Raw genomic sequence first — 14,265 nt, 5'->3', positions numbered from 1 at the left:
TAAGGTGGAACGTTGACGCTCAAAGAGGGCGGGCTTTCCTGGCGGCAGGGAGCCTAGCGAGCTCCGCCCCACTCCCCGTCTCTATCAACGGTGCTCGGATTGGCTCTCCCCGCGTCATGCGCCGGGTGAGGATTCCGTTCCCATTGGCGGGCTGGGCTTTGCTTCTTGGTTGCCGGGGTGAGAGGGCGGCGCGAGCTCCGCCTGTGGACCGAGTGTTGCCGGATTGGGCTACAATTTAACCCCCTTGTGCGGGGGGAAAAAAGATTTGTGAGCGGGTTGGGCTGCTCTCGGGCTTGCAGCTGAGGGTTAGCAGCTCCCTGTGTTGCTGTCGTTGGCTTTTTTTTTTCTCCTTTGCCTCCGTCCGCCCAGCAGTCGCAGAGTGATGACTCTTGGGCAGCAGCCAATCAGAGGTGACAGAAGCAGCGGGGCGGCTGCAGAACCCGGAAGAAAGAGGAAGGTGCCTGCCCTCGCATAGAAGGAGAGCTCCTCCGGCAGGGCTGTCTGCTTTCATCTTTGAACCTGCTGTTGCTGCCGGATCATCCCCGCGTCTGAGTGCTGAACGCGAAGCTGCTCACTTCCCCACTTTACCCTGCTGAAGCCTCCTAACCCAGCTGCTGCCTGGGACCTGCAGTTAAAGGTAAGAGGCGAGATTAAGAGAAGAAGATTTTGTTGTTTTGCCTGATTGATGATTAGCTTCGGGGGGGGGGGGGGGGGAAGAGTAGCACTGTCGAATAGGTGGAGTACAAGAGAAGGATAGAAAGGGATTTAGGGGCGAAAGAGAGGATGTTGAACACTATGAAAACAGGGCACACTGTGTGGGGATACTGGTGCAGTGTCAAAGGTAGAATAAGCAGAGGTGAGTCAGGGCAATGTTGTCAATTCCAGTTTCAAGAAAATCATCAGATCCACCGTGAAAAGTCTCCAGATTGGGTAAAAAAAAAAAAAAAGTATCTAAAACTGCAGTGTGGATATTGAACATGGGAATGCAATTAATAGCAATGGCTATTCCCTAAGTAAACTTGATTAATAGCAGTTAATGGACTTTTCCTCCAAGAACTTATCCAAACCTTTTTTAAACCCAGCTACACTAACTGCACTAACCACATCCTCTGGCAACAAATTCCAGAGCTTTATTGTGCGTTGGTCTTGGAGGATTTGCTGAAGGAGCAATGCTTGGGGGTTATAAGAGATGCCAGAACCGGCTGTCATCCTCTCTCAGTTATGCAATAAACATGAGCATGTGACACCTGCCCAGGATACATTTTCAGGAGGGTACCTAAGTGGCACTCCTATGCACCTACTTTTTGGTCTTCACCAATCCAGATAATATTAAAATATTATTGTTGCATACATTGTTGCTGAATATTGACTCTTTATGCAGCTAAAAGTAAATTTACAATTTCTAAAACATGCATGTTTGCCCACCCATGTCAATTTTAGAAACTTCAAAATGCATATGTAGTTTTCTCTCCTGGCTAGTTACACCTAAAGGAGCCCCTCTTTATGTTATGGCTAAAAATATATGGTGTATGAAACAATACTTTTGGCTACATGCTGCCTAAGCACAACTAAGAGGCATCTTGTGCTCTTTGGGGCAGAGAGAAGTACTGGCATGCAAGGCCAGCAGGTATCTACAAGTAAAGATTCTTTCACAGGATTGTGTTTCAAAATGGGTTAGTTTTGTGCATACCATGACAGGAGTGAATCTCGCTCGTATGTCAGGGTATGCTGGGTATGACCTCAGCCTCTCAGACTTACTTCTAATGCTCTCTTTGCATTGTGCCAAGCAGAGCTGCTTTCTGGATTTCATAGGATATAATATTTACAGGCAAAAGAAGTCATCTCTCCCTTTCCTGGTCCCCAGCATACAAGTACATATCTATCTCCATATTAGGTCGGGAGCTCAACCATCACCTTTATCTCCTGGTGGCTCTCCTGCCTGTCCTCTTCACACTTGCTTCCTGGTTTGTCTTACATTACCCACGTCTCACACTGCACCATTATAATCACTGATATCGCTGCAAACATTGCATGTATCTGAACACAGTTTCCCCATTGATTCCTGAGGTGCCAGGTAGAATAATTGTTTTAGTGTGTATACAAATGAGGTAGTGTGGATGTGCGTTTTTACCTTTTTTGCCCTTGGTTCATGCTGACATCCTGATCTGCACATAGTCAGATTTTTTTTCACTGTCTTTTTTTCTATATAATCATCGGCATCATGCGGGAGACTGTATTTATTTATTTTTAATTTTTATATACAGAGGTTCCTGTATGAAATACAAATCACTCCGGTTTACATAAAACTGTAACTTAGCCAAAGGCTGTGCATAACCCTGTACATTAGCCAGAAGCTGTACATAGAACAGTAGAATATGTTAAATACGTTACATATAACAAGAGAGAATGAATGCGGTGCATATAACAAGTGAATGAATAGGGAACATGTAACAAGTGTCTGAATACATAAGCTGTATAATGAATATGGAACATATGTATGTCGGAGAAGGGATGATGAAGCTCCTGCACAGGCAGCTAATGCATTCCGTGGCTTGGTGTGAAGCAGGCACTAAATCCTTCATTTGTGTCCATTTTGAATCTATGCACCCTCCTGAACAGCCCTCTACTCCTGTACAGCAAATATTTCACCAGCCAACTCAAATAGCTATTTTTCACTGCTTTCTTTCCAGCCTCACAAGTGAATTAACCCCTATCCTCATATAGTTGTAGTTCTACAAATAAACTTCTAGAAGTCTCAGCTGCATTATTCTTAGCCTGCCAATTCTAACCATTGTGGCAGGGAAGCAGTGTTTAAGCTGCAGTTCTATTGGCAGTGACTGGATGAGTCTAACGGTGTTCAGCAATGGATTGGGTTCTTAGTGCTGTACAAAGAAGACACTTTGTGCTTGTTCTTTCTCTCAACAGGTTTTGTGCACATTCATTTCTAGAGGGATTAACCGAAAGGTTGTGGTTGGTCACAGCACAACTGTCTACAAAATGGCAAAACTGGAACTAGATTCTCAAGGTAAAGAGCAGATTTTTATAGTTTGGCAAAAATTAAATTTAAACATGCCTCTGGAGTATTTATATTGTAGATTCCTACTTTTAAAAAGTATTTACTCTGCATTGCACGGTATTTTCAAATTGCACATGGCGACAAGTAGTATTGAAAAAACATCAGGAATCAGAGATCATCTGGTAAAGGCTGTGACAAACAAAACTGTTTTGTATTTAGTGGTAGTACTGACGCGGGATCAGTTAAAGACTTTTACTTTCAGGGCATTCTCAAAACTATTTACTAAATAGCTGCTTGGAAGCAACCATGTTTAGAAGAGAGCCACAAATCCATGACAAATGCTGCACCTGATTGGTCCATAATGAGGATGATATCCCAGCTAAACTGAGTGACGCACCAAAGGCCTTATTACAAAACCGCACTGTAAGAAAAGAAGGGAACCGGTGTAGGATTGGTTGTGGGTAATGTGACATGCAGTGCACGAACCAAATGTGATGTCATTTTCTGATCTTTTGTTTTAGTGCAGAAATTATGTGCAGCTATCAGAAATGTCCAAGCCGAGAATCGTTCCAGGCCTCCTTCTGTGAAGGTATATGGATGAAATGTATTTAGTGAAAGTAAAGAAAGTGGCATTACCCCTCTGCAGCTGATTTAAGATTTATGCGTGAAAGTTTAAAAGCAAGCCGTGCCATCTGTTCTCTGCAATGTGAGACAGGAAGACGGTGTGGTCAAGTTATTAGATCAGTGGACTATATGTCAGCAGAGCACCTAACGATTGTAAGTGCACATCTGGCTGATCCACTTTGTGTTGAGCATGGGCGCATCACTTTGTCTCCCTACATGATGCTTTCAGTTATTTATTTATTTATGAACTTTTGCTATACCGACATTCGTGGACCCACATCACACCGGTTTACAAAAAACTGAAGCAGGCAGAAAATTACAATGAACAGGGAGGGGTAGGAGGAGCAGGCAAGAAAAAGGTGAGATGGGGGGGGAGGAGAAAGAGCAGCGAGAAGGAGAGAGGGTAGACCAGAGCGAATTGATAGGAATAAACAATAATTGAACTGTGAGAGATAACAAAAAAAGAAAAACTTCGATAAGTAACATATTTGTGACTGTTTTCTTGATTGATAAAGTCAGGCGGAGTGCTCGTTTACATTATGTCCTTGGGGGAGTCTCCGTGACAGACAGAGTGAGGGGGGAGGTAACAGGTGGGAGAGGTGTGGAGGGTGGGATAGAGGGGAGACACCTCGAGGGCAGATGGGGTGTCAGGGGCAGGGTGAGTGTGGGGAGGAGAGTGGGTTGGAAGCGAAAATATCGGGGATGGCAGGGGAGGTAAGTGGGATGAAGGCTATGTTTGATTAGCTTCTGAGTAGGCTTGCTTGAAGAGCCAAGCCTTGATGCCCTTTTTGAAAGGGAAGGTTCAAGTCGTAGGTAGGGAGGATGTGTTTTTGTTATGACAAAAGCACATCCATTCCAGCCCTTAGGTGACTGTGTATATATTTCTAAAGTATTAAGTAGGAGGCAGTCTGGATAGAAGGCATAATATGAATCTTTACTATTATATTTTAGAACTGTACGCGTCATGTAGGCAGACTTGCTTTGCTTCAATTAGAAGTGTTTTTTTAAAATGACATACTTCTACAATTCCCTGCACTGCCAAGAGCACGTACGTTGGAAGAGTTAAACATGTCATCTGACACACTGGATCTGATTAGTTCATATTTGTATAACTAAAGGCATTGTATGCACTGTACAAATTGGCTAGGTTTGGGCCTACATGCCGCTTATGCCATTCTTGCAGGAGAGTTCCAGAGAAGCTGCTTGATATAGAATTCTTCATCCAGTCAGACCAGTCCAGACGAATGGGTTATGCTGCCTGACCAGCAGATGGAGACACTGATGTCACTCCTTGTGTGCATCCATGCTGACCTCAGCTTGTCTGTATTCTCTGTCTCTAGCAGATGGTAGAGGAGCATCCTCTGCTGTGGACTGAGGCCTAGTAGGCTGAATAGGAAACGGAGATTAGAGGCAGCTCCTGAAGTGAAAGACAAGTTTCTCTCTCTCCCTCAGTTAAGCTCTTCCTCAGGTGACAGAAGGAAAGCAAAAAGAATAGGAAAGAGGCAGCTCTTGAGGTAAAAGCCTTAAGCTCTCTCCCTCAATTGAGGAAGTCCTGGTCCAGGGGTTGGGGTTTGATTTTAGGCTGCGGTCTCTCAGTTTCCCCCTCTTTCTTTAAAAGGGGTGCTTCTTTAAATGCAGAGGAGCTGTGGTAATAAAATAAAGAGAGACGCTTGGCTGTTCAGGCCTTGTGGGCAGCTGCAGACTGGAGCCGTGCAGGCAACATTGAGCTCCCGGGTGAGTCTCTAAGCCTTTTTCCTTCAGCATAGTATTTTTCTGTGTGCTGGGGCCTCTGAGGGGAATACATGGTGGCAACTGTAGAGCGTGGGAAAAAATAACACACTCAGCACCACTTGTTTGAGAATGGTGCAATCAGGATCCACTTCAGAATTGTGCAGTGCATGCAGTATAGCTTGGGGGGGTGATTGATTTTATTGCTCCCTGTGGGGGTCTGCTTTCACAGAATCAACCATGCAACCTTTTTCTGGGGGAGTCCTGATTTTCTGAATCGGGATCGGCTGCCGTGGACGAACCACGTGGGAATGGAGGAGAGCTAAGGCTTCTTCCCTGTACGTACCAGGATCAGTCCAGGACACCTGGGTTGTGACTCCGCACCAGTAGATGGAGACAGATTAAAACTTGTGGGCGGAGCCATATATAAGCCCCTGTGCCAGTCACAGCCCCTCAGTCTTACTCTGTCTCCAGTAGATGGTGCAGGTCCAGTCACAGCCCTGCCTGACCTGATTCTGGTGTTGGTGTAGTCAGGTTTGAATTTTTTGGGCTAGGCTTTTCTATTAGGCTTAGTTGTTTATTTACCAAATTGGGGTTTTTTTCTTTTAATCTCTTAGTCCCGGGTGCCCTGCCTCCCAGGGGAGTTGAGAGGTCCTGAGGGGACTACCCTCCCCCGGTTGAGGCCGCTGCCAGGGTTGAGGACCCGGCTAAGCTAGTGGCAGCGTCAGGGGTGACACCAGGGAGCCTGGTTCACTCACCCCTGCAGGAATAAGGGCTTTTCAGAACCACGGACAGCGTTTTTGTTTGTAAAAAAAAAAAAAAAAAAGTTTTTACTTTTGTTTTTGCGGCTCTCTGTTACCTGGCGTCGCCGCTCCGTTTTTCTCGGTGGGGGGGCGTCATTGGCAGGGGGGAGGTCGCCGAATTGCGCCTTTTGTTTATTTTTAATTTTTTAATTTTTGAGGTAATTTTTTCGCCGCGGCCCCGTTTTATCCCGCGTTTTCGCCGGCATGCCGCGTGCTGCACAGTGCAGGGCCTGCGGCTCGGCACGCGCGCGTCTTTCAAGGGACAGCCTTTGTTCAGCTTGCGTCCCGGGTGATGAGGGATCCTCGGCAGCACCGCGGGGGGCTCGTTCCCGGGTCGCGCGTTCGCCGTCGCGCGGTGTTAGCTCCGCTGACAGGCCTCAGGATTTTTTCCCGGTTACTGCGGGAGTGGCGGCCATCTTGGCCACCGGCCGGGAAATTTCGCGGGAAACGGTGGGGGCCTCTTCCTTTCCTCCTGCGCTTTCCCCACAGCGTGTCGCGGCGGGGGAGGTTCCCTCGGAGGGGCTTCGGTCCCGGGAGGGTTCCGAGAGTGATTCTTCGGATTCTGGTGATTTTTCTGAGGATTTTGCGCTGTTGCTGCGCAAAGTTCTCAAATACAAGCGCAGCAAGCGCATCCGGGGGAATGGCTCGCGTGCGGCCGACCACGGGTCTCCTCCACGGAAAAAGAAGTCCAGGAAGGGCGCGGAGATCGCCCACGGTGCGTCCCGGGGGAAGCGGCCTCCCAGGGGGGTGCCGCAGGAATCGGATCCCGAGGATTCCCCTGAGGATGATACGGAGTCCGCCGAGGAGCCCCTGACGGGGGCCGGAAAGGCAGCAGTGGATGGTACTGCACAGCCCATTGCAGAGAAAGCTGCACAGGCTGCAGAAGGAGATGACCCCAAGGTGGTACGGCTATTCCGCAGAGAGGAACTGGCACCTCTCATTCCGGCCATTCTCCATGAATTGGGAATTGAAGCTCCTCCGGTGGTGGTCCGCCAGGAGGCGAATATGGATCCTGTTCTTCTCGGCCTCACAGGACCGGCGGTTGCCTTCCCTTTTCATTTCTCGTCCACGGATATCCTTTTCAAGGAATGGGATACTCCGGAGTTAGGTTTGAAAGTCAGCAAGGCCATGGATAAACTCTATCCTTTACCAGAGGACGCGCTGGAGCTCCTCCGACTTCCAAAAGTGGATTCGGCGGTGTCCGCTGTCACGAAGAGGTCTACCATCCCTGTCACGGGAGCGACGGCCCTTCGGGATATCCAAGACCGAAAGTTGGAGGTACAGCTCAAAAAGATTTTTGAGGTTTCCGCCTTGGGAGTTCGAGCTGCCATTTGCACGAACTTCGCTATGCGAGCTAGTCTGCGCTGGGCCCAGGTACTGCAGGCGAATGCAGATCTCTCTCCGGAGGAGGCTTCCCAAGCAGATAGGTTGGAAGCAGCTATCGCATATGGGGCCGATGCGCTCCATGATCTTCTACGCACTTCAGCTAGATCCATGGTGGCAGCGGTGTCGGCACGCCGCCTCCTTTGGCTGCGCAACTGGGCGGCGGATGGTCTGTCCAAGGCTCACCTCGGGGCATTGCCCTTCAAAGGGAAATTGCTGTTTGGTAAGGAATTAGATGACTTGATGGTTTCCCTGGGTGAGAACCGAGCGTTTAGGCTGCCAGAGGACAGGACCCGGTCGCGCTCTTCGTTTTCTGGCAGGGCCCGTTTCCGGGGTCCCCGGAAGTCCAGGCCGCAAAGATCCACCGGACCTTCGTACAGGCCGGCCTCTTCTAGAAACACTCACTGGCAGCACTCCTTTCGGGGCAAACGCTTTGGCAGGCAAGGAGGAGCCCCGTCTGGTACGGGTTCCAAACCTTCGCAATGAAGTTCGGCCGGCCCATTCCTCGTCGCGCCCTCAGCACGCTGTCCCAAACGTGGGGGCGCGTCTATCCTTATTTCTCGAGGTATGGGCCAACATGACGTCGGATCAGTGGGTCCTCGACGTAATAAGACACGGTTACGAGTTAGATTTTGCTCGCATCCCAACGGACAAGTTCCTGGTCTCGCCTTGCAAGGATCCCAAGAAGAAGGCGGCAGTGCTAGACACCATCCGAAGACTAGAAAGCTTGGGGGCCATCTCTCCAGTTCCGGCCGATCAGTACGGCAAGGGCCGGTACTCCATTTACTTCATAGTTCCCAAGAAGGACGGCACTTTCCGACCCATACTGGATCTGAAAGGAGTCAACAGATGTCTTCGGGTCCCTCACTTCAAGATGGAAACCATTCGTTCGGTGATCGCGTCAGTGCGGCCAGGCGAATTCCTTGCGTCACTAGATCTCACAGAAGCATACCTTCATGTGGGCATCCAGCCAGCCTTCCAGCGGTTTCTGCGTTTTTGCATTCTGGGCAGACACTTCCAGTTCCGGGCTCTTCCGTTTGGCCTGGCGACAGCGCCTCGGACATTCACGAAAGTGATGGTGGTAGTGGCGGCGCACTTACGTCGGGAAGGCCTACTGGTTCACCCTTACCTCGACGACTGGCTGATTCGGGCGAAGTCAGAGAGCCTGTGTCGGCAAGCGGTATCCAGGGTGCTACAATTCTTGCAGTCCCTCGGCTGGGTGGTCAACTACAACAAGAGTCATCTGGAACCCACTCAGTCCTTGGAGTACCTTGGAGCCGTTTTCGATACAAAACGGGGCAGAGTGATTCTCTCTCAGGATCGGATATGCAAACTACAGTCTCAGGTACGACGACTTTTGTCTCAACACCGTCCGCGAGTCTGCGATTACCTGACAGTTCTCGGATCTATGGCCTCAACGCTGGCATTAGTCCCTTGGGCGTTCGCTCACCTACGGCCACTGCAGTCTTCATTGTTGTCCCGCTGGAAACCGATCTCAGAGGAATATTATCTTCCACTGCCTCTCGAGAATCAGGTGCGCTCCAGCCTGGGCTGGTGGCTGGATTCCAAACATCTCTCCTGTGGAGTATCTCTTCTTCTTCCCAACTGGACAGTGGTGACCACGGATGCCAGTCTTTCCGGTTGGGGTGCAGTTTGCCAAGAGAAATCAGTTCAGGGTCTATGGTCAGAAGATCAGACCCAGTGGTCTATCAACCGCCTAGAGTTCAGGGCGGTCCGTCTGGCATTGCAAGCTTTTCTTCCCCTTGTACGAGGAAAGGCAATCCGAGTATTGTCGGACAACGCGACCACCGTGGCTTACATCAATCGCCAGGGAGGGACGAAAAGTCCTCAAGTAGCGGAGGAAGCATGTTCCTTGATGGCCTGGGCAGAGCGGCATCTCAGCGATCTCGCTGCGTCTCACATAGCAGGAGCCGACAATGTCCAGGCGGACTTCCTCAGCCGACACCACCTGGATCCCGGAGAGTGGGAGCTAGCGGAAGAAGCGTTTCTTCTCATTTGCAAGACTTGGGGAACGCCCCACATGGATCTCATGGCCACGTGGAACAACGCAAAGGCTCCGAGATTTTTCAGTCGACGCCGAGAAAGAGGAGCAGAAGGGGTCGACGCGTTAGCACTTTCCTGGCCGACGGAGGTGCTACTGTATGTGTTCCCACCATGGCCCATGATCGGCAAGATACTGCGGCGCATAGAATTGCACCCGTCCAACGTGATCATGGTGGCGCCAGAGTGGCCGCGCCGTCCGTGGTTTGCGGACCTGGTCCAGTTGTCGGTGGCGGCACCCCTTCGTCTACAGGGGTTTCCGGGGCTCCTTCGTCAGGGTCCCGTCTGTTTGGAGGATGCGGATCACTACTGTCTCGCGGCATGGCTTTTGAGAGGTATCGGTTGAAGCAAAAAGGTTACTCTGATGCGGTAGTTGCTACGTTACTGAGATCCAGAAAACAATCCACGTCTCTGGCTTATGTTCGAGTCTGGGTCGTCTTTGAGGAGTGGTGCGTGGAGCGGGGTCTTAGTCCCACTTCCGCTGCTATTCCCGATATTTTGGCTTTTCTCCAGGCTGGGCTGGCCAAAGGCTTAGCGTGCAGTTCCCTACGGGTCCAAGTCGCGGCGCTTGGTTGTTTGCGTGGTAAGATTCGGGGAGTCTCCCTGGCTCTCCACCCGGATATCTCCCGTTTCCTTCGGGGAGCGAAACACCTCCGTCCTCCTTTGCGGCTCCCTTGTCCTTCTTGGAACCTCAACTGGGTGCTCTCGTCCTTATGCTCAGCTCCTTTTGAGCCTCTGAAGCATTCTACGATCAAAGATCTCACGTTAAAGACTGTATTCCTGGTAGCTATTGCTTCGGCTCGCCGGGTTTCTGAGTTGCAAGCTCTATCCTGCAGAGAGCCCTTCTTGCGCTTTTCTGATTCAGGGGTTTCCTTGCGGACCGTTCCCTCTTTCTTACCTAAGGTCGTATCGGCTTTTCATTTGAATCAATCGATTGAACTTCCCGCTTTCGCGGTTGGTGATTCTTCCGACCCGAAGTTGAGGGATTTGAGAAAACTAGATGTGCGGAGGTCTCTTCTTCGCTATCTGGAGGTCACAAATTCTTTTCGTTTAACGGATCATCTGTTTGTGTTGACGTCGGGTCCGAAGAAAGGTTCTGCGGCGTCCCGCTCAACGATCGCCCGTTGGCTCAAGGAGGCCATTGGTTCCGCGTACATTCTCCGCGGTAAAACACCGCCAGTGGGTCTTCGAGCTCATTCGACGAGATCTCATGCGGCGTCCTGGGCGGAATCTTCTCAGGTGTCGTCTCAAGAGATTTGCAGGGCGGCTACCTGGAAATCGTTGCATACCTTCATTAAACATTACCGATTGGATGTTCAAGCTACTGATGCTGGGGGATTTGGAGAGAGGGTACTCCGAGCGGGACTCTCTGCTTCCCACCCTCGATAACTTAGCTCTGGTACATCCCAGGTGTCCTGGACTGATCCTGGTACGTACAGGGAAAGGAAAATTATGTTTCTTACCTGATAATTTTCGTTCCTGTAGTACCAAGGATCAGTCCAGGATCCCGCCCGCAGTGTGGCGCTATAGTAATGGAGAGTCCGCTCATTGTTGTTTTTTAATACGCTGACCCCTTATTTTGTTCGCTCTCCCGGTTGGAGAGTCTGTTCATTCCTGTAGGGGTGTTGGAGTTATTTTACTTAGTAAGTTTCTTTGGTTAGCTATGTTGGCTTTTGAATTTTTCTACTTTGACATTACGTATGACTGAGGGGCTGTGACTGGCACAGGGGCTTATATATGGCTCCGCCCACAAGTTTTAATCTGTCTCCATCTACTGGTGCGGAGTCACAACCCAGGTGTCCTGGACTGATCCTTGGTACTACAGGAACGAAAATTATCAGGTAAGAAACATAATTTTCCTTTAGTCTCAGCTCTGTATTCCTGGATCAGGTTCTGCAGTAAGTCCTCTATCCACAGTGGCTGCTAGCAGTATATTTCTGCTTCAGTCCTCCCTCCTCCTACGGATTTAGCAGGGGTTCAGGGAAGGAAGAGGTCCAGCGAGAAAGAAGAGGAGAAATTACCAAAAGAAAATCTTACTGGTTCAGAGGAGTCTCTTTTGGATTTTAATACCATTCACCAAGGCGATAGTGAGGGAGATTTGGAAGAAGGGGAGTTTCCTCCTGAAGAGGAGGGTGGTAATTCTATGCTATGGCTATTCCATAAGAGATAACTCACAACCTTGATCTCTCAATCCATGCGTACGCTGAATATTTAAGAGGATAAAAGAGATGAGCTTTTTCATTCTGTGGAGGATTCTGTTATGGTCAGTAGTAGAAAACTGTCTCTTCACAAGTTAGTGAAAGATTTGATTGATGTAGAACGAGTATCTCCAGAGGCAAATTTTAAAGGAGAATGCTCTTCTTAGTTCATCAGGCAAGGGAGAAATTTTGCTCTAGTCTGTTTGGTGATTAAGGACAATGATTTCCATTGAGGGTGGTACTTCGATTAGACTCTCAAGATAGGAAAATAGTCTATGCTTAAACAAGCCTTTGAAGTCACAGCACAGTATGATCCTGAAAATAGCAGCTTATAGATGTATAGTGGCAAGATCGGGATTGAGTCTGGCTCAGCAGGTCTAGGAAGATACTTTGGATGAATCCGTTGATTTAGAACCAGGTGATGCTGGTTTTGATTTGGCGCAGTCATCTGTTAATGGTGTAACGTCCATAGTGGCAGCTAGGAGATTACTATGGCTGCATAATTGGTTAGTGGATTCCATATCTAAGATCAGTTTGACAAAATTTCCCTTTAAGGGGCAGCTTTTGTTTGGAGAAGATCTTGAGAAGATGACGAAAGTTTAGGGTGGCTGTTGAAGTGACGAAGGAGGGTGTGGACCCCTTACCTGAGAGGGAGAACCCCCGCAGGTCCCCACTGTCAGGAGGCGAGGCTGGGCTGACGCAGGGACCAGCTAGAACTTCACCAATACTAGCCCCGTTCCCCGCGGGTTGAGCCTTTGGGTCGTAGGGCTGGCTGGTCTTAGGTGGGCCCCTGCGAAGATGGTGGATTCACAGCTGGGAGAGTCGTCCGAAGTTAGTCCAGGATCAGAAGCCAGAGAGTTGCCGAAGCCAGAAGATCCGACCGGAACCAAGGATGGGAGCTGGAGCAGGAACAGGGCTTGGAACAGGACTCAAGACACCAACGCAGCTCAGAAGACCCCCTCCTGAGTGAAGCAGACTCGTTGCCAAGTCGAGGAACAGGAAGAGAAGGTTCCAATAAATAGTTCCCGGCTCCTGACGTCATCCAGGAGGCTGGGCTGCATCGATATGTGCTGGCCCTTTAAAACAGCTCAGGAGGTGCGGGAGAGTCCTGCCCGACGTGGGCTGCTGGGAGCAGAGGCCTGTGGCCTAGTGCCGCGAAGAGGGAATCGGAAATTGTTCGGCCGCCGTGGAGTGCGGCACAGATCAAGTCTCGGGAGAAGGCACGAGGCTTGCGGCTGGAGCGCCAACGCCCGGGGAGGAAGTAGGAGAGTCCGTCTGAGGCCACCCACAGCATCTAACAGTACCCCCATTTTTAGGGCGCCTCCCCGGGGGTTTTGGTTTGGAAGGATGGGCCCTGTGGAACTGAGCGAGAACGTCCTTGTCCAAGATATTGGCGATAGGTTCCCAACTATTTTCTTCAGGGCCGAAGCCCTCCCAAGCTAGCAGGTATTCCCACTTCCTCACGTGTTTCCTGACATCGAGAACTTCCCGGACTTGGTAAGTGGAGTTGTCTTTGGAAGAGAGAGGCTGCGGTTCGGGTGGAATCCCAGATGGCCATGTCAGCACCACTGGTTTTAAGAGCGACACATGGAAAGTGTTGTGAATTTTAAGGTAGGACAGAAGTTGAAGCTGGTAAGACACCGAGCCTATGCGGCGGAGTATCGAAAATGGGCCGATGAAGTGGGGAGCGAGGCGCATAGATGGTAGTTTCAGGCAGATAAACCACGTACTTAACCATACTTTCTGGCCGGGTCGAAGAGGGGGCTAGGTCTTCAGTGGAGGTCCGAAAATCATTTGGCTGCCCGGATAGCTTTGAGTAAGGTTTGTTATGTGAAGGTCCAAAGTCGATGCAGTTCCTCGGCGGACAGCTGAGTGGCAGGTGAAGGGACGGTCACGGGAATGGGCAGAGGTGGGAGGGGTTGCTTGCAATATATCACTTGGAAGGGTGAAGAGCTGGTGGCTGCTGATGGATGAGAGTTGAGGGCGAATTTGACCCAGGGCAGTAGCTCTGCCCAATCATCCTGTTTTGTTGTTCATGTATGTCCATAGGAATTGTTTGAGGGTCCGTTTCATTCTTTCTGCTTGGCTGGTGGTTTGTGGATGGTAAGCTGATGTAAATTCCAGGGTAACATCAAACTTTTGACAAAGGGATTTCCAAAATTTGGTGGTGAGATAAGATGACATTGGGTAGGCCATGGAGTCGGAAGACGTGGTGGATAAATAGTTGGGCTAATTGTGGTGCAGAAGGTAGCTCTGGTAATGCCACGAAATGAGTCATTTTTGAGAAGCGATCAACGATTTATTGCCTTTGGACGGCGGTAAGACCACAATAAAGTCTGTTGAGCTATGTGTCCATGGTTTGCTAGGGATCGGCAGTGGATGGAGTAGGCTCCCATGGTAAACCCGTAGTATTCTTGTGCCGGGCACACATATGGCAGGATTCAACATCGGA

The 14,265-nt window shown here is 49.8% G+C and overlaps 1 protein-coding gene across 2 annotated transcripts in view; it reads left to right on the top strand.

Moving 5' to 3' along the window:
* The first annotated feature begins 148 nt into the window (after nucleotides 1-148).
* Nucleotides 149-14,265, top strand: part of SCLT1 (sodium channel and clathrin linker 1) — a 207,883-nt gene continuing 193,766 nt past the window's right edge. The window contains exons 1-3 of one of the 2 annotated variants that reach the window (XM_029592475.1): nucleotides 149-637; nucleotides 2,926-3,025; nucleotides 3,538-3,605. In XM_029592475.1, coding sequence (XP_029448335.1) covers nucleotides 2,998-3,025; nucleotides 3,538-3,605 — 96 coding nt within the window. In that variant the 5' untranslated portion in view covers nucleotides 149-637; nucleotides 2,926-2,997. The remainder of the gene's footprint in view (nucleotides 638-2,925; nucleotides 3,026-3,537; nucleotides 3,606-14,265) is intronic. The other variant, XM_029592554.1, reaches the window with a different exon arrangement.

Source organism: Rhinatrema bivittatum, chromosome 1 (assembly GCF_901001135.1).
Source record: "Rhinatrema bivittatum chromosome 1, aRhiBiv1.1, whole genome shotgun sequence".
NCBI classification, from domain to species: Eukaryota; Metazoa; Chordata; class Amphibia; order Gymnophiona; family Rhinatrematidae; genus Rhinatrema; species Rhinatrema bivittatum.
Note: the sequence above shows the minus strand (reverse complement) of the source record. Positions and strands in the feature narration are given on the sequence as shown.